This window comes from Prionailurus viverrinus, chromosome E3 (assembly GCF_022837055.1).
Source record: "Prionailurus viverrinus isolate Anna chromosome E3, UM_Priviv_1.0, whole genome shotgun sequence".
NCBI classification, from domain to species: Eukaryota; Metazoa; Chordata; class Mammalia; order Carnivora; family Felidae; genus Prionailurus; species Prionailurus viverrinus.
The window spans coordinates 39933991-39958668 of NC_062576.1; the positions used below are offsets into that span (position 1 = coordinate 39933991).

At 53.8% G+C, this 24678-nt stretch overlaps 1 protein-coding gene and 1 long non-coding RNA gene across 3 annotated transcripts in view; one reads left to right on the forward strand and one right to left on the reverse strand.

Annotated features, from left to right (window-relative positions):
* The first annotated feature begins 292 nt into the window (after nucleotides 1-292).
* The window catches only part of LOC125154318 (uncharacterized), a 33396-nt gene continuing 9010 nt past the window's right edge, over nucleotides 293-24678 (forward strand). The window contains exons 1-6 of one of the 2 annotated variants that reach the window (XR_007147756.1): nucleotides 293-841; nucleotides 1428-1551; nucleotides 2622-2794; nucleotides 3509-3662; nucleotides 6713-6950; nucleotides 16821-16901. This is a non-coding gene — a long non-coding RNA (uncharacterized LOC125154318). The remainder of the gene's footprint in view (nucleotides 842-1427; nucleotides 1552-2621; nucleotides 2795-3508; nucleotides 3663-6712; nucleotides 6951-16820; nucleotides 16902-24678) is intronic. The other variant, XR_007147755.1, reaches the window with a different exon arrangement.
* Nucleotides 2770-24678, reverse strand: part of LOC125154316 (ATP-binding cassette sub-family A member 17-like) — an 88101-nt gene continuing 66192 nt past the window's right edge. Inside the window, 12 exon segments of the mRNA XM_047838448.1 lie at nucleotides 2770-3164; nucleotides 3675-3748; nucleotides 3889-4079; nucleotides 4346-4516; nucleotides 5559-5746; nucleotides 11929-12123; nucleotides 12917-13042; nucleotides 13644-13822; nucleotides 16375-16533; nucleotides 21532-21751; nucleotides 23543-23747; nucleotides 23919-24192. Of these exon segments, the coding sequence (XP_047694404.1) occupies nucleotides 2913-3164; nucleotides 3675-3748; nucleotides 3889-4079; nucleotides 4346-4516; nucleotides 5559-5746; nucleotides 11929-12123; nucleotides 12917-13042; nucleotides 13644-13822; nucleotides 16375-16533; nucleotides 21532-21751; nucleotides 23543-23747; nucleotides 23919-24192 (2234 nt within the window). The 3' untranslated portion in view covers nucleotides 2770-2912.

Genomic DNA, 24678 nt, shown 5'->3' on the forward strand with positions numbered 1-24678 from the left:
ATGCGCCCGGCCCTCCCATTGGCCGGCGGGGGGGGGGCGCGCGCCGCTGGACCGCCAGGCCCTGCCTCCTGCCCCGCCCCCCGCCCGCTTCGAGCGATCGCAATTGGCCATGCCGGGACGCGAATTCGAACGCCGTCCGTGGATTGGTGGAGCCCGCGCGGCCGCCCCGCCTCCCCGGCCGGAGCGCGAGTCCCAAGGGAGAGCGGCGCCCGCTTGGCGGGCGGGGGCGTCGCTGCGTCGAGGGTGGTCCCGGGCTGCTCGGGCCGCGCGGGCGCCGGCGAGCGTCGTCCGCGGCGCGCGGTGGGCTGTCAGGGAAGGCTCGTGCGGACCCGCCGCGCCTCCGGCCTCGCCCCACGGCCGCGCTCCCCGCCGCCCGCCCTCCCGCGCGTCAGGCTAGGAGACGGCTGGCTCGGCTCCTAGCCGCCGCGGACGCGACCGGGAAGCAGCACTTTCAGGGACTCGGCTGGCGCGTTCGAGCCCTTCTTCCAGCGAATCGTGGCTCACCCGTCCCTCGCACCGGACACCGTCCCTGTCTGTCCCCGGCCGGTCCTCACTGCCCCCCGGGAGCCCTTTCCGAAGTAGCAGCGCCCACCCGCTGGCTTGACTGGCTGCGGCGCGCTGTGTTCTTTCGGGGCGCCGGGCAGGAGCCCCCCACGTCCGACGACAAGTAAAGCCTCCGGGGAGAAGCGCTGGGTGGCATAGCAGCCCTCCTCAAGTCAGCCGCCACCTCCCCTCTGTCCTCGACCCTTTCTGCCCTGAACCACCCCGCCGGGCACACATACACACAGGGGCCATGGTGCCAGTCTGCAGCAGGAGACAGAGAAGGAAACGGTCACACGGGGTATGAGAGTCCAGCAAGCTTGGCGCTGCTCCCCAAATGTCCCAAGTTCCGCACAAAAGCATGAGGAGTCGGTGGTGGCCCCTTCAGATTTCTCATCCTTACTCACCTCTTTGGTTACTGTTTTCTGCCTTGTGATTGTGTTGTCCTGTTGCCCTGCACTGTGACTTTGTTGCTGGTCCCCCTCCAGGGCCAGAGGTGTGCCCTTCCAGCCTAGACACCTTGAGGGGATGATGAGCCATTCTCACTCCGCCCAGTCCCCTGGGGAGCCCCAAACCGTGTCCCTCAGCTGTCTCCTCTCCTTGTTCTTTATGTCCTTATGATTTTATTCACCAGGAGGTAAAGTTCTCTCATTAAAAAAAAAATTTTTTTTAACGTTTATTTTACTTTTTTGAGACAGAGAGAGAGCATGAATGGGGAAGGGTCAGAGAGAAGGAGTCAGAGAATGGGAAACAGGCTCCAGGCTCTGTCAACACAGAGCCCGATGAGGGGCTCGAACTCACGGACCGCGAGATCATGACCTGAACCGAAGCCGGCCGCTTAACCAACTGAGCCACCCAAGCGCCCCAAAACTTCTCTTATTTTTCAGAAACTGTGGGCCCTCGCCCCCATTCTACGCCTTGGCAGGAAGAGCCCTGGAGGCCCGGCAGAGCAACGAGCCACTTGCAGAGGATGAGAAGGGCCCATTTCCCACTGGACATCCACTTGCGAGGGTGAGACAACTCACTGGAAAAGTCAGGGGCTCAGGGAAGTTCCTGGCTGGAATAAGATGGCAGTTGAAGACGTGGGGGTGAACGAGAAAAAAAATTCAAGGGCGGCCGGGTGCAGAGGCGGGAGTGAGCCACAGTGAAGTAGGCCGAGAGCCCGAGGTGTCCCACCATTCAGTGAGAAACGAAGAGGAACCTCCAGAGGAGAACCAAACACAGCGGCCGTGGGGGAGGGAGAGCTGGGGGGGGGGGCTTTCATCAGGGGGGGCAGGGAATACCATGAAACGTCACATAGCAGTGACACGGAGAAAGGATGGAGAAATCAGTGGGTGTGGCAGCCAGGGATGTGCCGGTGCTGTAATTTGGGGTGAGTGGTGATGGGAGGTGGGAAGTGTGGCAAGTGTGGTCGGGGACCGCACCACTTTCCCCACTTTTCCCCTCAGCCTGGCTGAGAAAGCAGGGAGGGAACTACTTGCAAAGGAGGAGCTGAGGGGGCTTTCCAGAAGGGACAGGTGTGACCATGCTGGAGAGAGAAAGGTTACAAGATGGGCGTGTCTCAGAGCAGAGTCCTGGTGACAAAGGGCGGAGCCACATGTGTCCGTGCTCTTGGCTTGAGGGCGTAGTGGCCTGGAGCACACAGGCCTTAGCTTTGTGGTTCTCACACTCGAGATGCATCAGCACTTGTGAACACCGGGTGCTTACAACACGGCTTGCTGGGGCTCACCCCAGAGATTTCCGGTTTGCCAGGTCTGGGGTGGGGCTCAAGGATCTGAATTTCTAACAAGTTTCTGAACGATTTAGAAGCTGCTGCTTAGGAGCCCTCCCCTTTGAGAACCTCTCCCTGAACTGAATCTTGGCCTACTACATGTTGACTCTGGAAAGTTGACCCTAAGTTCCAGGTTACTCATCCGAGTAACACTTCATGGGCTGATGGCAGGATCACGTGCGGGCTTACCCCTAATCTTTGTAGGGACCGGGACAGAGTACAGATGAAGCTGCACAAATCCAAGTATCGAAATAAAGGAAAATTGTTAGGTTGGCAAACTCCTCAACCTGTTCTCTTCTCTTACCTGCAGAAGGTGCAGTGTCATGACAACTGTGGTCACCCCCAGGCCACTGAGCCTTGAGAAGACATGGCAGGGGGTCACCTGAGGCTGCTTCCACAAGTGAGGCCTCGGGCCACTCAGGTGGGACTCAAGGGGATCTTTTCCCACGGCAATGCACCTGGGCCGTCCACCAGGCCTCCAAGGTGAGAGGTCCCAGTCTGATCTAGAGCCACCCCCAACCCTCGGCCCTGCACTGAGCTCACTGGGTGTACAAGCTATCTTTGTACCCCTTGCAGCCCATGGCAGGCTGCACACTCTTTATTACAGCAAGACAGGTTTTGAGGGAAGTGGGGAGGGAGGCTGGGAAGGAGGCTGGGTGGGAGGCTGGGAGGGAGGCTGGGAGGGAGGCTGGGAGGGGGGTGGAGCTGGCTTTGCTTGCTCTGGTTTCTTTCCCTCTTGGGTAGGGGGCATAGGGCAGGTGAAGCTCAGGAAAATATCCTCCAGGGAGACTTGGTTGACAGAATAGTCCTCCAGCATGAATTTCCTCTTGGCTTGCTCCAGAATGTCAAACACCTGTGGGAAGGAGGGAGGCTGCCGTGGATGATGGGCACAAGGGAGGGGAGGAGGCAACAGAGGGTGGAAAGAGGGAGTATCTCTAGGGGTGGGATAAGGCCCCCAAAAGGCCCATCGCTTTTTCAGCTACCCCCAGAGCACCTCCCCAGAAGTGAGTCCTAGGGAGTCCAGCTGCCTGAGATCTCAGGGAAGGGTCCCTGGCTGGGGACAGTGCCAGAAGGCAGAGGCCCTGATTGGATCTCTGGCTTGCTGTGGCCCGGGGCACGTGGCATCCCCTCTTGGGCCCTGCTCCCCTCTCTGTGAAGTGAGGAGCAGGAGGAGCTGATCTCTGAGGTCTCTTCTAGCTCCCACATCATATGTTCTATGAAACCCACGTGAATGTTGCCCTGGAGACGGAGAGAACCTGCGGCAGCTTTGAATGCAGCTTACATGCAAGAGGGAGAACAGGTCACCCCAGAAAGCCCATGACGTCCGAGGTTTGCTCCCTCTGGTGCCCAGGTATGTGCTCACCTTGGCCCAGCTGAGGTCCTCCCCGGGCAGGTGGTAATGTACCATCCCTTGGTGCTCGTCCTCCAGGACGCTGCCTGCACGAAGGAGACGCCGTGTCCCCGTGAGGGCCGGGCTGTGGGGGCCAGGGGAGAGCCGCCCAGGACCCTGGAATCACGGCCCTCTTCCCGGGGGTCGTGGGCCTGGGACTCGGCAGGGATGAGGCACAGAGACACACCTGGGAAGGTCAGGTTCACAAATGCCTTGAACTCCTCCAGGGCCTCCTGCCGCCCTTCGCTCCGGACCTTGGCCCGCAGGGAGTAGCCGCTGCCAAACTTGCTCTTGAGGTGCTGTGGGCTGCCCAGGCACTTGAACTGGCCCTGCACCATGATGGCCAGCCAGGTGCACAAGGCCTCACATTCTTCCATGCTGGGGAGAGGGGCAGAGGTCTGACAGGGGGCCGGGGGCGCCGATGCCTGCCTCCCACGTCAAAGGCTCATGCGGGCGGGCTGGTGTCGTCGGCCAGATCGAGCTGTTCCCGATTCCCGTGTTCGGAGGGTGGGCCACACGGTTAAGCCCAGGGACTTTCCTCATCGACTCTGAATCAGCTTCTGGCAGGTCTTCTGTCCACCTAGCCCCTCCCAGCCAGCTCTTGTCCTAGCTCTTCCATCGACCTCTAGAGACCCCGGCTCTACCTGTGGGTGGTGAGAACAATGGCCTTGCCAGACTTGCGGGCTTGTGCCACTGTGCCCCAGAGCAGGCGCCGGGCCACGGGGTCCATGCCAGTGGATGGCTCGTCCAGCAAGATGACTGAAGGCTCTCCAATTAGGGCGATGCCAGTGCTCAACTTTCGTTTGTTGCCACCACTGGGGGCAAAGTGGGGAAAGGTTGGGGTGAAAGGCAAACATCAATCAGGGGTAGCCTAACACTCCCCATGCGTGGGTGCACACACACACACACACACACACACACACACACGCATGCGGGCACACGCATATGTGTGCATTTTCCTTTCAGTTCAGAAAGTACTCCCCAGGCTCTAATGGAGTGTTAGTAGTGTGGTCCCCTAGTCCCCCACCCTCCCGTGAGGTTGCATTGTGACTTGGCTGTCCATTCAGTGTATAAGCCATTGCCCTGGGCACAGGGACACGTGGACACATGGTGAGCACATGCTTGATGAGTCTTCTTTGAGGGTCTCTGAAGTGTTCGGGGAGTAAGGCCAGAGGGCCATTTTAGTAATTTTTTTTAAGTGAACACATAGCATTTACAGTGCGCAAAGGGCTGTTTTAAACTTTGCAAATGTTGACTCATTTAATCTACCAAAAATACAAGGAAGTACAAAAAGCTGCTTGAAATCAACATCAGAGGGGGATGAGCCAAAGATGACAGTCACCTGACCCCTGGGCAAGTCTGATTTCACAGCCCCTGGCGCGCGGGGGGGGGGGGGGGGGGGTATACTGCCGCGAAACGCCAGGGGGCGCTGCACACAACCCCAGCGGGTCCTGGGAGGGAGGGGAGGGGGCGTGGCCCTGCTTGGCGAGTTAAGCCAAGCTAGTTGCTGAGTATGGGTGGCAGCGGAAGACTGAGGCTTGTCAGCAAAACGTGCGCAGTTCAGATGCCTCAGACGCAGCAAGATAAGGTCATGTGTGAAATGGGAGGCTGCCAAAAATCAGAATCCGTCTGCAAAGTGGCAGGTGCCATCTGCTTGTGCTCAGCCACCCACCTGCTAGGGGGCCAAGAGGAAACGGTGCCTCTGGGCAGCCCGGGCCATGGTCCATTCTTACGCCTCCCACAAATCCACACAGTGGCAGGGACTGCCCTGAGCTGATGGCCCTGGCCCTGCACGGAGGAGAGCCGGGCACGTCTCTCCGGTGGAGGTGGCGGGACCGAGGGAGCCCCAGATCTCACCTGTAGGTCTTCACCAGTTTGTCAGTGTAGGCGTACACGAGTAACTCCTCAAGAATTTGTTCCACGCAGGTGCCGATGTGGCGCTCTGGGATGCCCCGGATCCGGGCGTACATGACCAGCGTCTCCCAGCCCGTCATGTGGTTGAGCAGGGTGTCAAACTGGGGACAGTAGCCCACCCACTGCCGCACCTGGTGGGGGGGAGGCACGTCAGAAGGAAAGCCGCCCGCTGCACGGGGGGCCCGGACGCCTGCCCTGGCATTGCCCCCCGCCCCGGGCTCCTGCTCTGCCCCGTGCATCCCCACGTTTGCCATGTAGACAGACGTGTGCCCGGCTGCAGTGCTTGCTGGTGGGGTCTGTGGACGGGGCACACGAGGGACCCTTCTGCTTGGCCGGCATGAAACCTCAGTGCTCAGCGCCTGCCTGCCTCGTGCCCTTCCAGCTATCATGTCAGTAGAAGATGGTTAATTTTTCCCCCTTATTAGACATATAAGCTACAAATAGGTTTTCTTTATATTCACGTGAAGACTACCAGGACCTGGGTGGTCAGGGTGGTGTGCACCACCAGACATTTCACGGACGTGTGCTCTCCGCAGAGGACCAATCGCGTATTGTTTTTGCCAAATGTATCATCCCATGTCTACCATTTTGCAAGTTACTTTTCTAACTCGACATTATGTCTTTTTTCTTTCATGTTTGTTTTTGAGGGAGAGCAAGAGAGAGTGCAAGCAGGGGAGGGACAGGGAGAGAGAGGGTGATAGAGGATCCAAGCAGGCTCCGTGCTGACGCAGGGTTTGAACCCACGAACTGTGAGATCATGACCTGGGCTGAGGTCAGACGCTCGACTGACTGAGCCACCCACGTGCTCCTCAACATTATACATGAAAGATCCTTCTCAGTCAAGAAATGCCGTCCTACCCCAACTCAGTTTAACTGCTACTTAGCCATTAGGGGAAGGTTTCTAGATTTTATTTAGCTGTTTATAAAAAAAAGTCAGGCACATGTCAGTTATTTCCAAGGTTCTGCTTTTATAAACTTGGGGTGAACTACCCTGGTTTGCGCCCACGGTCAGGTGCTCCCCTGGAGTACAAGACGAAGATGGTAGGGAGCCATTTTTGAAAAACAACAATGCTGTCCTTCCTGTCTTTCCGCTAAAGATGCCAGACTGCTCTGGACACCACCGTCTGGGGCGGGGTGAGCAGCTCTGACCGGGTGCAGACCTGAAAACCGCCTGGATGGAGTGAACTAGGGGACAACGTGCCAGGACATCCCACAACCGAGGGCAGGGCTCCCCCTGAAGACAGACGCCACCGGGCAGGAGCAAAGTGCCGGGAGGAAACACGGACTTGACAGAAGAGGCTTCGAGCATCTCACTATGAGACATGAAGATTTCTGGTAGGTTGCCTTCATTGGGTGATCTTCACCTGCCGTTTCTTCTATTTCTAGTTTGCTGAAAATTGTCTATGATCACGTGTGGGATGGGGTTCCTGTCAAGTGCTTTTTCAGCATCTGTTGATAAATGGTTCTTTCTCCCGCTTTGATCTACTAAGGTAGTGATTTCTGTTGGTGGGTTTTTTGCTCTGGAGCCTTACTCATGTTTCTAGAGCAAACCTGACTTGATCATAATTTTTATTTTCTCAACTCCTGCTGGATTTACATCAGTAATTTAGGGTGTTTATGTTTTTCGTGAAACTGGTCCCTGGCTTGTTTTAGATACTGTCCTTGCCTGGTTTTACCAGCTCCCGAGCTGGGCAGTGCCCCGGCTTCTCTCCCAAGCTTCTGCAGCAGGGCTTCTGCTACAGGGACATGATCTGCTCAGTGGTGGCTGGTGCTGTCCAAGAAGGGGTAGATCTTTGACCTTCGTTTCAGGTCTCTACAGGTTTTGGTCTGTACAGGTTTTCTATCTCTTGAAAGAGTTTGGGGGTAGAAGGCTTGAGAATGTGATGTGATCTAGAGAAGAGGAAGGAGTGTGGTGTTTCTTACACACCTGACTTGGCAGTAACCTGCTGTCTCCACGGCTCGGCTGGGTGCTCACGGAGCCCCACTCGGCACTCGGTGGTGCTGTGGACCGAGGACGACCCCTCATTGGAGCCAGATAATTCTGGGGCAGTGAGCAGGTCTCACAGAAATGCAGATGGACTCTCGGGAGTCACAGCTGATGCTTGGAACACCAGCACATCCTGCCAAGAATATATTTTAGCAAATGAAAAGAATGCTTGAAAGTACTTGTCCAGATCAAGGGTGGCAAGCAGAAGGCTCACAAAGGGGGAAGAGCAAGGAGTTTGCTGCCGAGAGGGATCCGTGTGGGGTTCCCGGTGGGAAGCACAGGAACGGAGGTGCAGGCTTAACTAGATTTAAATTCCACGTTTCTAATGGTGAGGTCACATAGACAGCCAGGAGGTGATGTGCAGATGGGTTCTGGGAGGACTGGAATCCGATTTCCGGGCAGATGTGTTGTGTTGTATTTTAATTTAATTTAATTTAATTTAATTTAATTTAATTTAATTTAATTTAATTTAATCTAATTTTGTAATATGTATATGTATTCTATGTTTTTATGTTTATTTTTGAGAGAAAGAGCGTGAGTTGGGGAGGGGCAGAGAGAGAGGGAGACACAGAATCCGAAACAGGCTGCAGGCTCCGAGCTGTCAGCACAGAGCCCTATGTGGGGCCCAAACTCATAAACCGTGAGATTATGATCTGAGCCGAAGTCAGACTGAGTCACCCAGGTGCCCCCTTAACATTTTTTTTTAACTTAAGTAGTCTCTGCACCCAACATGGGGCTCAAACTCATGACGCTGAGATTAAGAGGCACAGGCTCCACCGACTGAGCCAGCCAGGTGCCCCTGATATGTGGCCTTTTCTAATTGGCTTCTTCCGGTGAGCATCGTGTCTTTCAGGCTGTGGCACACGCGTCAGCATTTCATCCCTTTACGTGGCTGAACGTTATTGCATCGTACGCGTGGATCACGTGTTGTGTATCTGTGGATCCACTGATGGACCTTTTGGTTCCTGTGAAAAATGCTACTGTGAACATCCACATGCAGGTTTTTATGTGGACGTAGGTTTCCATTTCTCCGGGGTTCACGCCTCCGGGTGGAGTTTCTGGCTCGTGTGTCGACTTTGTGTTTCATCGTTTGAGTATCTTCCTGGATCATGTTTTCCTTGGGGCCTTCAGTCCCTTTGTATTTAACATACTTACTGATGTATTTGGATGTCGGTCTGCCCACTTTTTCAGGACTGAGTGTTCCACGTATTCTCATATTCTGTGTTCTTCTTTCTCCATCACTTCTCATCGTCGGTCACATTATTGTTTTCATTTCCCTACAGTCCCCCTCTGTGGCTTATTCCTGGCCCCCATTCTTGTGCTCGGGGAGGAGCAGAGAGAGTGAGAGAGAGACAGAGACAGAATCTGAAACAGGCTCCGGGCTCTGAACTGTCAGCACAGAGCCCAATGTGGGGCTCGAACTCACGAACCATGAGATCATGACCTGAGCCGAAGTCGGACACTTAACCGACCGAGCCACCCAGGCACCCCATTAATATTTGTATGTATTTTAAACCTCACGAGAAACTATTGTTACAGCTTTGTTTAATCAAAACTCATATGTTTCTCCCCGCCCCCCCCTTTCTTTAAATCACTCTTCAATCCTTTCTGCATGACTTTGAGCTTCCTTCAGGGATGATTTTCCCTCTGGGTAAAGGTGGCTCTCATTTGTTATCATTATTTGGTGCACATACACTGGTGATCAGTTCTGTCAGTTTTGGCTTATCTGGAAACGTCTTCTGACCTTCTTTTTACAGCATGGCTTGACTGCATGTATCATTCTGGGCTCGTCGTTAGCACTTGTCTCATTTGTAGGGTGACATTCTGTTGTCTTTTGGCCTCTTTCCTTTCTGTTGAGAAGTCATCTGCTGGCCTAAGTGTTGCTCCTTCTAAAGTGGGTCCTCCTGTGTTTGTGGTTCAGCAGTTTTATGATCATGTTCCTAGGGATTTATTTCTTTTAATTTCTCCTGCTTAGGATTCATAGGGATTTACTTATTTATAATTTGATGTCTTTCATAAACTTGGGAACGTTATAGACATTAAGTTTTCAAGTCCCACTTTGCCTCATATTTGTGTCCTTTCCATCTGAGACTTCAGTTACACATACATTAAACCTTTTCACCGCATCCTCTGTATCAGATTATTACGTATGGCTGTAAAACACATTACTCCAAAACGTAGCTGTAGTTTGTTAGTTATTCGGTGGTTTCTGCAGGTCAGATCGTGAATCTGGGGGCAGCTTGGCTGGGTGGTTCTGGGCAGGGTCTCTCATGAGGCAGCCTTTAGGCTCTCTGCCGGGCCTATGTCACCTGAAGCCTGGGGGATCTGCCTCTGAGCTCCCTCTGGTCGCGATGGGCAGGCCTCCGGACCCTGGGGCCGTTCCCTCCACAGGGCCCTGTGAGCATCCTCACGATGTGGCAGTCAGCTTCCAGCAGCCTGAGGGATGTGAGGGAAGGGGCGCATTCCAGACGGAAGCTGTGGGCTCTCCTCTCAGCCAGTCTTGGGGCTGACACCCCATCTCTTCTCCACCGTGTTGCTGGTTGCATAGACCCACCCTTGGCCCAGCACGGGAGGGGCTGCTCAAGGGTGTGAATCCCAGGAGGAGGGTCCCTTGGGCTGTCTCTACTGTGTGTCATGTTCCTTGCCTTCTCCTGGATAGCGTCTGCCCTTTGACTCTCCAGGCTTCACTCTGTAATATCCTTCGGAGGCGGGATTTTGTCTTGTACGCGGACCTGCTTATTTTTTATTGCTCACCAAGCAATGCTTTGGATAACTGTTTGTGGAAATCGTTTGAAGCCACAGTGATAGCATTTCCTCCCAGAGAAGATGGACGTTTGCCTCCAACAGGCGTCTGGGAGCACTGGTCGCTCGGGGTTCCGTCAGCCCCATTTCGGGGACTGAGACCAGGCCAGGCCTTTGTGCGATCCTTGGATGAGCTTGTCTACATGTAGCTCGTGTCTACAGCAGGGTGCAGCCTTGGGGGTCCACCCTCTAAGAAAGGATGCGCTCGCCCGGAACTCAGTGCCTGTCACTTGGGCGCCAAGAGTGGCACTCAGCTCCCAGCCGTCCGGGCCGGACCTGGTTGCCTCCCTGGGCCTCTCCCCTCTTCCCTCCTAGCTCAGTCTTTGCCATCTTTTCAGCCCCCTGGAGGTGTTTTCAGAATTTGGTCCTGTTTTTCTAGTTATCACCAGGAAGGCGGTCAGAGATATGTACTTTGCTGTTGCCAGAAGCCTGACCCATAATTTTTACAATGGTAAAAAAAGATAAAATGAGCAGTAAATGTTTCATAGCCATGAGAGGCTTATGTTGGCTGCGGTTGTCTGGCCAGGCTCTGTACCGGGCAATACACGCTCTTGAACGCGCCTGTGTGGGCACTTCCGCTCTCTCTCTGAACACGGTTTTGGTCACGGACACTGCAGCTGATTGGAAGAACTTCCCGGTGACACGGTGGCTGGTGCTGTGGAGTGCAGGTTCAACTATGCTGCCGCGGGTTGGTCTCTTCCTCCGCCTTCCGCCGCCAGCTACTGCCGTGTCCCTCTCCGCTCCCTGCATGGTGGGGACTCACTCTCGTGACCAGAGCTCTTGGCCACTGAGAGTCCTGGGCCCAGCACAGTTGTTAGCACGTCCAGGCCATTGTTGAATTGGTGCTGGTAGTTGAGGTGGGGACTCTGAGAAGAGGATCGGGTTCGAGGGGCTCATCATGTAAGTTTGGGTTTAAACTGGGAGACGTCTGAGTAAGGCTGACTAGGAGGCGTGCGTGTGCAGGTCTGATGCACAGGGCTGTGGTGGCTACGGGGGAGGCCGAAGACAGGGGGGCGGGGGTGGGGTAACGACCAAGTCAGGCAGGGGCGGCGAGTATGGAGCAAGAAATACAGAGGGCTGGTGTTGCAGCCCTGAAGAGTCTGGGAAAGAAGGGTCATGGTGGGAAGAGCCAGAGGAGAGGGGAAGGCTGCAGCTCTCGGGGGACAGTCCGCATTATGAGATGGCCCGCAAAAGGCAGGAAAGGCCAGCCAGGAGGCTGGAGTGGCCTCACACGCGCAGGGGAGCGGCCGCAAGTCTGGAGTGGCCTCGGTGTGTGCAGGGGAGCGGCCGGGAGGCTGGGTGGACGCGGGGCCGTTTGGGAGGGATGTGGAGGGCTGTGAGCAGTCGACACCAGAGATAGGGAGCTCAGAGAAGAGGTCTAAGGGGGGCCGTGGGGCTGGGAGGCACGTATAAACCTGATCCACGGGGGTCTTCTGAGACCAGGTGCACCCCTGCGTCACACCCCCAGGTGCACTTTCGCGGCCCCTCCTTCGACACAGCTACCCCGTCCCGGTCACACCCTACCTTCCTGAGGTGAGAGCTGATGCTGAGGCCCCTGATAAAGGCGTCCCCAGAGGTGATGGGCTCTTCCCCTGTCAGCATTTTGAAGATGGACGTTTTCCCAGCTCCGTTGACACCAAGAAGGCCAAAGCACTCCTCTGCCTGGACGGCGAAGGACACCTTATTCACGGCCAGCAGGGGCACCTTCCTGCCGTAGACCTGATGTGCCCAAGACAGAAGGCGCTTGGTGAGGAGGCCGGGGATCAGCAGCCTGGAGCCTCCCCTGTGCTTGTCACCTCCATTCTGGGGCAGGACCCAGCTGCCCTCGGGGCCCAGGGGCCGGTGTGTGCCAGGCTTGGCCTTGCCTTTCCTCCCGGCAGGGTGAGGGAAGTCTGCTCTCCTTTTTCCCCTGCGAACCCAGAGAGCCTAGTTCTCCAGGATAAGCCTCTTCCCTTCTGTCCTTAAAGCATAACCCCTTCGATGTTGCCTGTGTTGTTGGTTTGTTGGTTTGTTTTGGCCACCAGTAACTACAAAGCTACAAAGTTCCTGGATGTTTGAAGGGTCTCTTGGTAAAATTCTGGCCGGAGCTCTGGGGCAGACTAACCAGGTTTGCTCTGAGCTGTCTGACACTTCCCCCAACACGGGCTCCCCTGCAAACTGCCTTCTAGATCCTGGAGAGGGTCAGCCAGTCCTGTCCAATCTTGAAGCTTCCTGGGGTTTGGGGCTCTGGTGCCCTCCCGCGCTAGGCCCTCCTGTCCTGCAGGGGACCCCCAAAGATGCGACGGAGGGCTGAGGTGCTAACGCCTGTCTTTGGGCACTCTGGGTGCAAACAAACTCGGATGCGGTTCATTCACAGAGGACGCGCCCCTGCCAGTCTGTCTCAGTCCTTGGCGGCTGGAGCTAGCAGACAGGCCCCTCCCCCGCCCAGGCAGCAGCTTCCTTATCAAAGGGCCACCCGAAGAATGGTCTTCGCCTTTGGGATTCTTTGCCTTTGGGGCACGTCTGATGTTACCTTTGACACGTCTTTAAGAACAAGTGGGTTTTCCTCACGCAGCTTTTTCAAAGAAGTCTGGACCATTTTTGCCTCCTCTTGCACATCTTGGTCTCTGGGCACGGACGTTACCTTCTGCAACATTACCTGCTTTCCCCAGACAAGGGTGGGAAGGGTGAGCGCTTTTGCGAGGGTGGGAGGCGGAGGCCTCACGCACACCCCACCGCCCCTTCCCCCGGGGCCAATGTGGGTATTCCGGACCAAGCTCACAGCCGTGTGGCCAGGGTATGGTGGATGTGGAAATTCCACGTGGCTTTTCCTTTTGGGAAAAATTCAAAGACTTGAAGCCTGGGGATGTGAAGGCACAAGTCCATTTTCTAGAGTTTCTAAAGTCCTTGTGGGACTTTTGCCTCTGGAAGATTCTCAGACCAAGAGCTGACAGAACAGACCTTTCTCCTATCAGGCTCCTGGAGGAACGTGGGGAAGAGGCGTTCCGGAAAGGGGACTGGTTTTGCTTCTGCTCGGCTGACCTGCGTCACAGGAGCCAAGCCATCCCTCCCCCTTCCCTGTCCCTCCAGAGCCACGGGGGGTCCCCGGCACTGGCTGTCACCCCCTCTGCCCTGGGGGTGGATTACGGTCTCCAGACTCCCTCAGATGCTGAGAGTCAAGGCCACTCCCGACCACAAACAGGAGGCCGTGAGCCAGCCCATTCACCCGTGCTTCGAGAGTCACTCTCTGACACACTCACCGATTCTGGCTTCCCGTTGAGGTCAGAAAACCTGGCTTTCAATTCCCGCAAGACATTGGTTTCAATGAGGAAAAGCAGGATGAGGTACACAGACCCCAAGATGGCAAGGGCTGCCAAGTACTTCCCCATCCCGAGGGACTCCCAGGCGTAGACGCTCTCCTGGACCGTGTATCCCTCTACTAACGGGGAAAAAGCAGGTGTTACCAAACTTTGGGTGGTTTCCCGGCTTTTCCTCACCTTCTACCTATAGTGGGCAAATTTCTACCAGAGCAAGTACCATTGGAATGCCACATGTGCGTCACCAGTGCTGTCACCACATCCCGGCAGATGGTAAACATGAACTACACTTTGCTTTTCTTGCGACAACCCATCATCTGTGCAAATAATGCAGTAAGATCAAGGACCTCGCCCTGTCCACGTGACAGCTGTTGGAAATGCAAGATATTTATGTGTTTGGTTCTTTGATCTGTCTTCAGTCCCCTACAGCTTCCAACAACCAGTCACGTAAAAACATTTGAGAGCCTCTATTCCCCTCTTTTTTTTTTTAATTCTTAGAAAATATTTTCTTTTTAATTTTTTAAATGTTTATTTATTTTTGAGAGAGAGAGAGACAGATCGTGAGCAGGAGAGGGGCAGAGAGAGAGGGAGACACAGAACCCGAAGCAGGCTCCAGGCTCTGAGCTGTCAGCACGGAACCCGAGATGGGGCTCGAACTCACGAACCACAAGATCATGACCTGAGCTGAAGTGTGATGGTTAACCAACTGAGCCACCCAGGTGCCCCCTCTATTCCCCTCTTTTTAATCTGATCTGCTTTAAGATTTTTCTTTTAAATATGTGTATTTTATTAAAAAAATTTTTTTTTAATGTTTATTCTTGAGGCAGAGAGACAGCATGAACGGGGGAGGGTCAGAGAGAGGGAGACACAGAATCCGAAGCGGGCTCCAGGCTCTGAGTTGTCAGCACAGAGCCCTGTGTGGGGCTCGAACTTATGGACTGTGAGATCATGACCTGAGCCGAAGTCAGACACTTAACCGACTGAGCCACCCAGGAGCCCCTAAATATGTGTATTTTAAAATTATGCTGTAAATACACCCTGGGGAAAAGGAACACGGACGAGGGAGAGAATAAAGTTACTTCTCCACTCACCCAAACTGTTGTGATAGTTTTGTCTAATCCTTCTACCCTTTCGAGATACGATCTTTTACAATATAAATGGAGTGATACCATGCATTATTTTCTCCAACTCACTAGTTTCATTTAATAATGCGTAATGGACATCGGCCGTATCAGGATGCAGAGATCAAAATAATAAAGGTGTCTGGCGATGGTAAACACAGGGACAGTGATAAGAACCAGCATTATTGCAAGTCGGCTTTGTAACTCTGCTTGTGGTTTTCTACACCACTGAAGAAACTGCATAAAAACAATGACCACTCCGTGATTCTGGATACACAACACACAGTCACTGAAAGGGAGTGGGTACGGGTGGTATAGGAGCAGTTTTTTGTGTTATGGAAGTTAAGCTCGCGCAAACTCAAAATGCAACGTCAGAACTGAAGGGTGGGTGGTGACCACAAAGAAGATAGCTCTAGAATACACATGAAAGGAAGTAAGAAATTAAGCCGTTTCATAGGAGGTACCTAGGGTAGTTGAATTCACAGAGTTAGAAAGTGAAATGGTGGCCGCAGGAGGGGGCATCAGAGTTTCATGGGGACAGAGTTTCGGTTGTGCAGGGTGACAAAAGAGACAGGGGAGCCTGGGCGGCTCAGCGGGCTGAGCGTCCGACTCTTGATTTCAGCTCAGTTCATGATCTCGTTGTTTGTGAGTTCGAGCCCCGTGTTGGGCTCTGCGATGACAGTGCAGGGTCTGCTTGGGACTCTCTCTCTCTCTCTCTCTCTCTCTCTGTCTCTCTCTCTCAAAATAAATAAATGAAACTTAAAAAAAAAAGTTCTGGAGACGGACGGTAGCAATTGCTGCACAACAGTGTGACTGTGCTTCATGCCGCTGAACTTATGCTCACAAACGGACAAAATGGTGACCTTTATATACATTTTGCCACAATTGAAAAAAGTAGATAATTTTGCAAGGTGTTGGAGAGCATGTGGACAAATCGGACCCGTCTTATATCGCTGGCAAAAATGTAAAATGGGCTCAGCCACCACGGAAAGCAGTTTGGTGGCTCCTCAAAGAGCTAAGCCACATATTCGCTCGTAGGTATGGACTCCAGGGAACTGAAAACACGTCCACGCAAAAGCTGGAACGTGGATGTTCGCGGCAGCACTATTCATAACTGCCAAAAAGTGGAAACAGCCCACGTGTCCATCACCGGATGAATACATGAACAAATTGTGGTCCCTTCACACGATGGAATAGTATTCAGCCGCAAAAAGGGAACAAAGTACTAATACCTGCTACAACGGACGTGAACCTGGCAAACATTACTCCGAGTGGAAGGAGGCACGCATAAAGGACCACGTACTGTGTGATTCCATTTATGTGAAATGTCCACAAGAGGCAGATCCACAGAGACAGAAAGTAGATTTTGTGGCTGCCAGGGGCTATGGGGAGAAGGGAATGGGGAAGGAGTGTGAATGGAGGGCGTTTCTTTTTGGTGAGATGGAAATGTTCTCGAACTGGGATCGTGGTGTTCCTCGTACAGCCTTGTGAATATGCCCAGACCCGCTGACTTGTATCCTGTAGGAGGGCGGATCTCCATTTGCAATACTCACAAAATTTATTACACTCAGACTGGCTCAGGTTCCTGGTTTTGCATAACTTCTGGAGTCCGTAGTTGTAGTATAATTTGAAGAGAGCCATTCCCAGGCAGTGGCCGGGGAGCATTAGGAAGGCATGATCCAAGGACTCCGAGACCCTGGTGCGGCCTTGGTCTGTGAGGGTGACAGAAAATAGTAACTCTCCTCGCAGCAAGGAAGAGGGCATGTCCCCTAGCACACGTCTCTCTGGGCTAGCTGCCTGTCTATCTACGCCAAGGATCTGATGTCTGTATCTGTTATCTGTATCTGTATCTGTTATCTCTCACCGCACTGTCACGCCCGGCCCCAGACCAGAGACCTGGTTCCCCCTCTGCGGTCACTCAGCCCCCACGCGGTGAATAGTTGTCTTCTGCAATGCTTCTTGAGCCTGCGTTTCACCCCCACTCCATCTGTTCCTGCAGACGTGTGCCAAAATGCTTGGGGTGATTTTTGGGAAACCCAGCAAGAGCTCAGCTGCCTCGTGAAACGCATCTGCGGAAGGGGTGAGTTTAGAGGCCGGAGGGAGACACGGTTTACAGGGGAGCTGGGGCCTGACCGCAGGGTCTGGTGGGCCCGCTGTGAGGTTGTCTGAACGTCATGGTACAAACGGATAACGAGACTCGGGACCCGCCTATATAGTTTGTGGACACAAAACCATCATTTGCGATGCTGTACGTCACCACGTACCTGGAAAGGCCACAAGAATCAACCAGAGTAAGAAATGAAGGCAAGGTGAGCCACTTGGCTGGTTGTGAAGTAAATATGCAGAAACTGGGGCCCCTTAGAGGTTAAGAGAAACCAATTTTTAGATTTGTGTTACGTTAAAAAAACGGAATACTGAACGAGGTTGTAAAGAAATTGAGCTACATTTAAAAAATATTAAGTGTTTATTTACAACAAATAAACAAACGTGTTCTGTAAAAGCAATATTCTACACCTAAGCTTATTACAAGAGGATGGATGTGTGGTGCATGCACGAGGCATGGTCCGGTACTGGACCGTGTTGATAGTTCACGCACGCCCCTGAGTCCCACCACCATCCCTCCAGTCCCCGCCCCACCTCGCCCCGCAACGTGCAGCCCCAGCACAGTGTCACCGACAGAAAGGAGGAACCGAGGGGCGGGGGTTGGGGCTCTCATGTCACACTTTGTGGCTCCAGACCCACGGGGAATTCGGGGGAGCCCAGGGACACGTGACTTGCAGATGGCCTGGGGAGAGGCTGAGCCAATTATACGAGAGGAAAGAAACTATATCTCAGGACTTGTGTTTAGAGCCTTATCGCTTTTGGGTATCAATCCGTGAAATACTTGCCGGGGGTGGGGGGCGGCCACTGGGGTGCATGATGAGTTGAACTTGGATACGAGGCGTCTCAACCAATGTGTGCTGGCCGCTGAGACACGGCCCACACAAGGGGCAGGAAGCAGAGTTTAGGGCCACCCTTATATGCTCGCCAAGGTGTGGGTACCCGAGGCCCAAAGGTTATGGCTCCGGTGACCAGGCTCGAGCTGCACCTGAGATGGTAACCTGCCAGGACAGCTAGGAAGGTGGCAGAGGTGACTGGGAGGGAAGCGCAGAGGACCATGGCCTCCTTTCTCTCTTTAGAATTTTAAATTTGGAAATCTAGCCTGGAGGCTGAGGGGGAGGGGGAGGGGATAGCTGCCTGAACCCCGGCCTTGCAGCCCCCGCGTGGGTGGGGTCGTGGGTGGGGTCAATGGGAAGGCTTAGCCACTACACACACAAGGTTTGCGAGCGGCCTAGGAACCAAGCCTGGCGGTGTCTCCGGGGCCCTGAGCGGGGCGTGGTTGGAAGCTGAGCGGGGACACCCCCTTCCCCCCAGCTCACCCTAACCAGAATCGGAGAAAACATCCACAAGCAATGCATCTAACTGAAGAAGCAGACATTCATGGCTCCTGCTTACTTTCCTTTCTTCTTTCTGGATCCTACCCCAAAGCTGCTTAAAGCCCAAGCACGTGGTCACGAACCATCCTCCGTATCTTGCCCCCCACCCGAAGGCGACTCTTCTCCGCTGCACTCTGGGGCTGGACCCACTCCTTTCCGTGTCCTGTACCTTCTGTCCTGCTTTGCCCTTTCACCTTGCTGGCCTGTATCTTTCCGCTAGCTTTCCAAGAACGAGACGCAATGGGTCACGTTTCTCCCGGCTGTGTCTGAACGTGCCTTGATTCTGTCCTTCTGCTTGGTTGAGACCGGTGAATGGAGCTTAGAACTTGTCCGCTAGGAGGCATCTGGATTTAAGGCGTGGGTGCTCTTTCCTTCAGTTTTGGATGTTTGATGGATCCCTTCAGTCGAGCTTGGTTTGTTTCCAACTCTGGGAAATCTTCTTGCTTATTTCTTTAGTGAGTTCCTTAAGCCCACCCTCTCGTTGTGGAACGCTTCTCCATTCGCAGCGTTGCATCTCCTGGACTCTCCCACGGCACCTGCCTTCGCTCGCACCTTCCTGGTTTTCCTCCTGTCTTTTTGCTCTACTTTCTGGGAGGTCGACAGACCGTCTTCCAACCCTTCTGCTATATGTTTACGTTGGCAATCAGTTCTTTCTTGCCCTCAGAGTTTTTCTTCCTCATGGAAATCTGCTGTTTTTTTTTAAAATGTTTAATTATTTCTGAGAGAGCGAGAGAGAGTGAGAGAGTGTGCGCCCACGCGCAAGAGCGAGTGGGGGAGGGGCAGAGAGAGAGGGAGACACAGGATCCGAAGCAGGCTCCAGGCTCCGAGCTGTCAGCACTGAGCCCGACACCGGGCTTGAATTCACAAGCGGCAAAATCATGACCTGAGCTGAGTCAGACGCTTAACCCACTGAGCCACCCAGGTGCCCTGGAAGTCTGCTGTTTAATAGATGCAGTCTTTTCCGAAATGGTTGATTTGTTTCCTGCATTTCCCTGCCCCTGTATTTCATTTTTGGTCTCCGTCTTTTCTGTGGCTGCCATCCTCAAGTGTTCGGCGGCCCCTGCCTATCTGTCCACAGAAACCAGAGGTGCCGGGAGGCGAGTTGCTAGCTTTGTGCCTGGGGGCTGGGCGACATTCTGGGCAACCAGGCAGGGACCAGTCTGAATGTGTAGGTCTCTTTGGCAAGCAGGTTCAGTTTGTCAGGACGCGGGTCTCCGCCTTCCGGGGTGACTGTGTGTCCTGTGCTTCCCGCTGGGGATATGGGAGCAGGGACAGTGGAGGTGCCACAGACCATTCTCTGTGCTACCTTTACTCCCAGGCTTCTCCGGGCTTCTGCGGTGCTCAGTTAGGTCCTTTCAGCCACTTTCCCTCCAAATGTCCTTTGGATGCTGCTTCAGCACGAATTCATACACTTTCATTTCCTTTGCTGTCATTCGAGTAGAGTCTCAGGACAGGGAGCTCAGATCTAGCTTTATACTCTTGTCTGTGTGGACTGCCGTGGTGACAGCAGGAGCCCCCAGGGCAGGTGTATGGTGGCCAGGGTCTGGTCTCTCTAATGGTGTCCCTTCTCAGGGGTAGGGATGGGCGTTCTTTCCCCCAGACCAGAAGTGGAGTTCTTGTCCTGTCCCAGCCTCCTTCCCCGATGACTTTTAAGTTGGAGGGTGCCTCCCGCTAAGCGGCAGAATGGTCTCGGTCCTTGTTGCTGTGTAGGAGGGGAGAGAAGACATGGCAGGAAGCAATCCGAGAAGAAATGGATCCCAGAAAGGTCGAGGGATCCAGAGAGAATGTCCAGAGATCCCTGCACCCCGTCCTGGTCACTCTCAGTGAAAGCTCTGTCCCCATCAGGGCCCCTCAGTGACTTGGAGCTGCTTGTCTCTCTGGGGTGGGGCTGCGCGGCTGAGGAGAGGAGAAAGGGACAGATCCCTAGATCCTTTCTGGAGGCTTAGGGCAGCATTGCTCAGGGTGACTGCCCAGAATGATCTGTGAATCTGGGCACACACTACCGCAGAGAACTGCGAGCTTAGGGTTCCCTCACGATATGCTTTGCCAACCCCTTTCCTCTGTCTGCAGCACGCTTTTGTTCTATTTCAATCATAAAGTCAAAATGCTGTCCCTTTTCTGATCTCGGATGAAAATAATTTCCGAAATTCCACAGGTGGTTTGCAAATAGAATGGGTGCTGGAAAACACGGCCAGTTAGACCAGTAAAACAAGCTCTAGGTAGCTGGAAATACGTGCATGGCCAGTCCTCTAAGACACAGGGAGGCCCCTAAGATGAAGACAGAGGGAGCTGTTCACACATTTTTAAGCAGACACAACCACAGAAAGTCACCTTAAAGGAAGTAGTTGCCATCACAGTAAATGACAGAGAGAATCGGGGTAGAAACCCCAAGGTAGATGTTCAGCCCAAACGCAAAGATGTCAACGTCAAGGTGTGCGCTGTGAGTGACGGCTCATTCCCCAGCTGCTTTCACCCTGATTACACACTCACCAAGCAGGCTTCTCCCAACCTCGGCTTATTGACTTACTTACCACCTGTTTTAAAACTGAGGAATAATTGGGGCACCAGACGGTTAAGCGTCCAACTTCGGTTCAGGTCATGATCTCGCGGTTCATGGGTTCAAGCCCCGTGTCTGTGTTGACAGCTCAGAGCCTGGAGCTGCTTCGGATTCTGTGTCTCCCTCTGTCTCGTCCGCCCCTCTCCCTGCTCACACTCTGTCTCTCCCTCTCAAAAATATCTAAACGTTAATTTTTTTTTTTAAACCTGAGGAATAATTTGTTTCGATGAAATGCATGATTCTAAGCGGACAGTTTGATGAATTTCAACAAATACTTATGCCCACGCAACCAACACCTCACTCAAGATGCAGAGCATTTCCAGAGGGTTCCCCGCCGTCTCCGTTTAGTCAATCCACCCTCCCCCTGACTCAGGGGCCGCTGTTCTCCTGACTCTGTCACTGGGATCTGTCCTGTCAGTGGGGTCCGAGACCCATCGGTCCTCCCTGCTGCAGGTGTGGGCAAGGCTCCTCTCTCCCTTTCTCTTGCTGAGCACAGCCCCCTGGACGAACATAGCCACCGTGTTTATCTGCGCTCCCGGAGATATGTGCTGGGGACATTGGGACACAGTTTGGGACTCTTCACAAGACAGCTGCTCAGAGCAGCCTCCCGTCTGGGGACACAGCTTCTGTGGCTGTGACAGGAGGAAGCAGACCCTGTGAGATACAAAGGCCCTCACCTTTGTACTCCATGACTGAGATGAGAATGAAGGGGCCGATGCTCAGGAAGGTGAGCATGACCAGGAGCTTGACAAAAGCACTCCCTTCGTTGCGAAAACAGAAGCTGCTCAGATACACCAAGGGGATGCTCGCCCAGCTGTAGAGCATTAGCACCAGAATGATGGCCTGGACGTTTTCCCGGTGTGTGAAAGCTTCTTCCTCGTGGTACAGAAACACCACCTTGGGAAAGAGGGGGAGAGTTCGATTCTAAGGATTAGAGAAAGGGTACGGTGATCCCCACTTAAAAAATAAGGTGTTAGTGGGGTGCCTGGGTGGCTCAGTTGATTAAGGGTCTGACACTTGATTTCGGCTCAGGTCATGATCTCACAGTTTGTGAGTTTGAGCCCCATATCGGGCTTTGTGCTGACAGCGTGGAGCCTGCTTGGGATTGTCTCTCCCTCTCTCTGCCCCTCCCTTGCTCACTCTCTTTCTTTCAAGAAAAAAATATGTGTGTGTATGTATAAAATATTAAAAAAATAAGATGTGCAAAGGAAACAATCAGCAAAACTAAAAGCCAAACAACAAAATGGGAAAATATATTTGCAAACGACATACCAGATAAAGGGTTAGTGTCTAAAACCTATAGAGAACTTATCAAACTCGATACCCCAAAAACAAATAATCCCGTGAAGAAATGGGCATAAGACATGAATAGACACTTTTCTAAAGAAGACATCCAGATGGCGCATGAAAAAATGTTCTACATCACTCATCATCAAGGAAATACAAATCAAAACCACAATGAGACACCACCTCACACCTGTCAGAATGGCTCACGTTAACAACTCAGGCGACAACAGATGGTGGTGAGGATGCGGAGAAAGAGGATCTCTTTTGCATTGTTGGTGGGAATGCAAGCGGGTGCAGCCACGCTGGAAAACAGGATGGAGGTTCCTCAAAAATTAAAAATAGAACTACCCTTCGACCTAGCAATGGCACTACTAGGTATTTATGCAAGGGATACAGGTGTGCTGTTTCGAAGGGACACGTGCGCCCCAATGTTGATAGCAGCACTATTGACAACAGCCGAAGTATGGAAAGAGCCCAAATGGCCATCAATGGATGAATGGATAAAGAAGATGGGGTATATACATACAATGGAGTAATACTCGGCAATCAAAAAGAATGAAATCTTGCCATTTGCAGCTACGTGGATGGAACTGGAGGGTATTATGCTAAGCGAAATTAGTCAGAGAAAGACAAATATCATAGGACTTCACTCCTATGAGAACTTTAAGAGACAAAACAGATGAACATAGGGGAAGGGAAACAAAAAGAATATAAAAACAGGGATGGGGACAAAACAGAAGAGACTCATAAATATGGAGAACAAACAGAGGGTTGCTGGAGGGGCTGTGGGAGGGGGGATGGGCTAAATGGGGAAGGGGCACTAAGGAATCTACTTGTGAAATCATTGTTGCACTATACGCTAAGTAACTTGGATGTAAATTTAAAAAATGAAGAAAAAGAAAAAAAAACCAAAATGTAAGATGTTAGCAGTACTGCTCAGGTGCTCCCTGTATTTACTCATCAGACAGTGCAGACACTGGCCCTGCCCCTAGAAGTCGGCACCACGAGGTCAGGGGCTCCGTGACAGTTATGAAGCACAGGCCAGGTAAAGGGGGACGTGACCCACCCCGCCCAGAGTGCCAGGGGATCGCAAGCTGCACAGTGCAGTCACGATCCACCGGTTGCACCTGTCAGTGCCCTGGTGAACTGTTTCTGGGCTGTGAACACACGTCCCCGACGCACGACCTCTTAGGAGCTCGTGGCAACAGTTATGGGGATGTGGCAGATTGGAGACCCTAGAGCAGGCCCCTCTGCTGGGACCTTTTATAGAGAGTGAGTGATGAGTCACACCCTGGGTGGGCTGCCAGACAACACTTCTTTGCAGGGTCCCGAAGGCAAACCCCCTGCCCCCGCTCCCGCCGGGACGTGCGGGGGAGGGTCCCTGAACCACGCGGCTCTCACCAGCAGCAGCAGACTGGGGACCAGGGAAGTGATGAGGTCCCACAGCAGAGCGGAGAGCCAGAAGGTGGCCACATAAACACCACTGACGAACTGGATGTGCTTGGCCTTTGTGGAGCTCTCTTTGACCGTCAAGATGGCAAAGGAGCTGGACAGGAAAGCTATTCCGAAAAGCAAGTTGATAAAAAGGTAGTGTCCTGTAGGGCTGCTGCGAAAGGACACGAGGGGAGAGGAAGCCGTGTGAGCACAACTGCTCACACCAGCCGTCTTTCACAGTGACGGTCGTAATCCCGGCGAGAAGCGGATGAGAAAGAATAGGTGGCCAGGGGGACGCGGCATGCGCGGGAAGGCTTTCCTGGGGCGGGACGGTCACACTCACTTGTACAAGATGTCCTCTGAGGCCTCCAGGGCCGACTTAGGTTGAGGGTGGTTGGACGCCGTGATGGAAGCCGTGGCCCCGGAGAGCAGCTTGAAGAGGAAGTTGTCCACGAGCGCCAGCGCCACGGCAGGGGAGTGGTACGCCTGGTTGTTGAACAGCGCCGTCACCATCGTGTGGTTCCCCTGGTCTTCAAAGGAAGCAGCCACGACGTATTTGAAATCAAAGCCCTCGGGCTCCTCCTCTGCCTTGTCCAGGAGGAGGTCCTCCACCGAGCCTGCAACAGAGCCGGGCGCCCTGGAGCTTCACGCCCTGGACCCCGGCCCCGCGCCCCCTGAGCGCCTCACCACCCGCCCCGCCCCCCAGGAAAGCGGGCTCCTCTGGATGCAGCTGGCCCCTCCGTCGCGCGCCCGGGCCTCCACAAAACGTCCCTTTCACTGACTGAAGCCGTGGGGGGGCAGGGGGAGGAAAAACGTCTAGTCGTTTTTTTTCAGGTGACTCTTTGCCTGGACGGTGTGGCCCCAAGAAGCCCCGTGCTTCTTCCAGTCGCTCCCGTCTACGTGGAAGGACACACGCGGTCGCACTGCACCTCCCCTCCCCGAACCACAAAGTGACCCTCACGGCCCACCTGGCCCACAGCACCCAGTCTCCATCCAAACTCCACTGGCGCCTTCGAGGTCTGGCCACACCCGAGGATCCGCCGTGCCCCGTGCTGACAGGTGCTCCCCCCACCCCCCGCTGCCCCGGGTTTGGAACGTTCTCC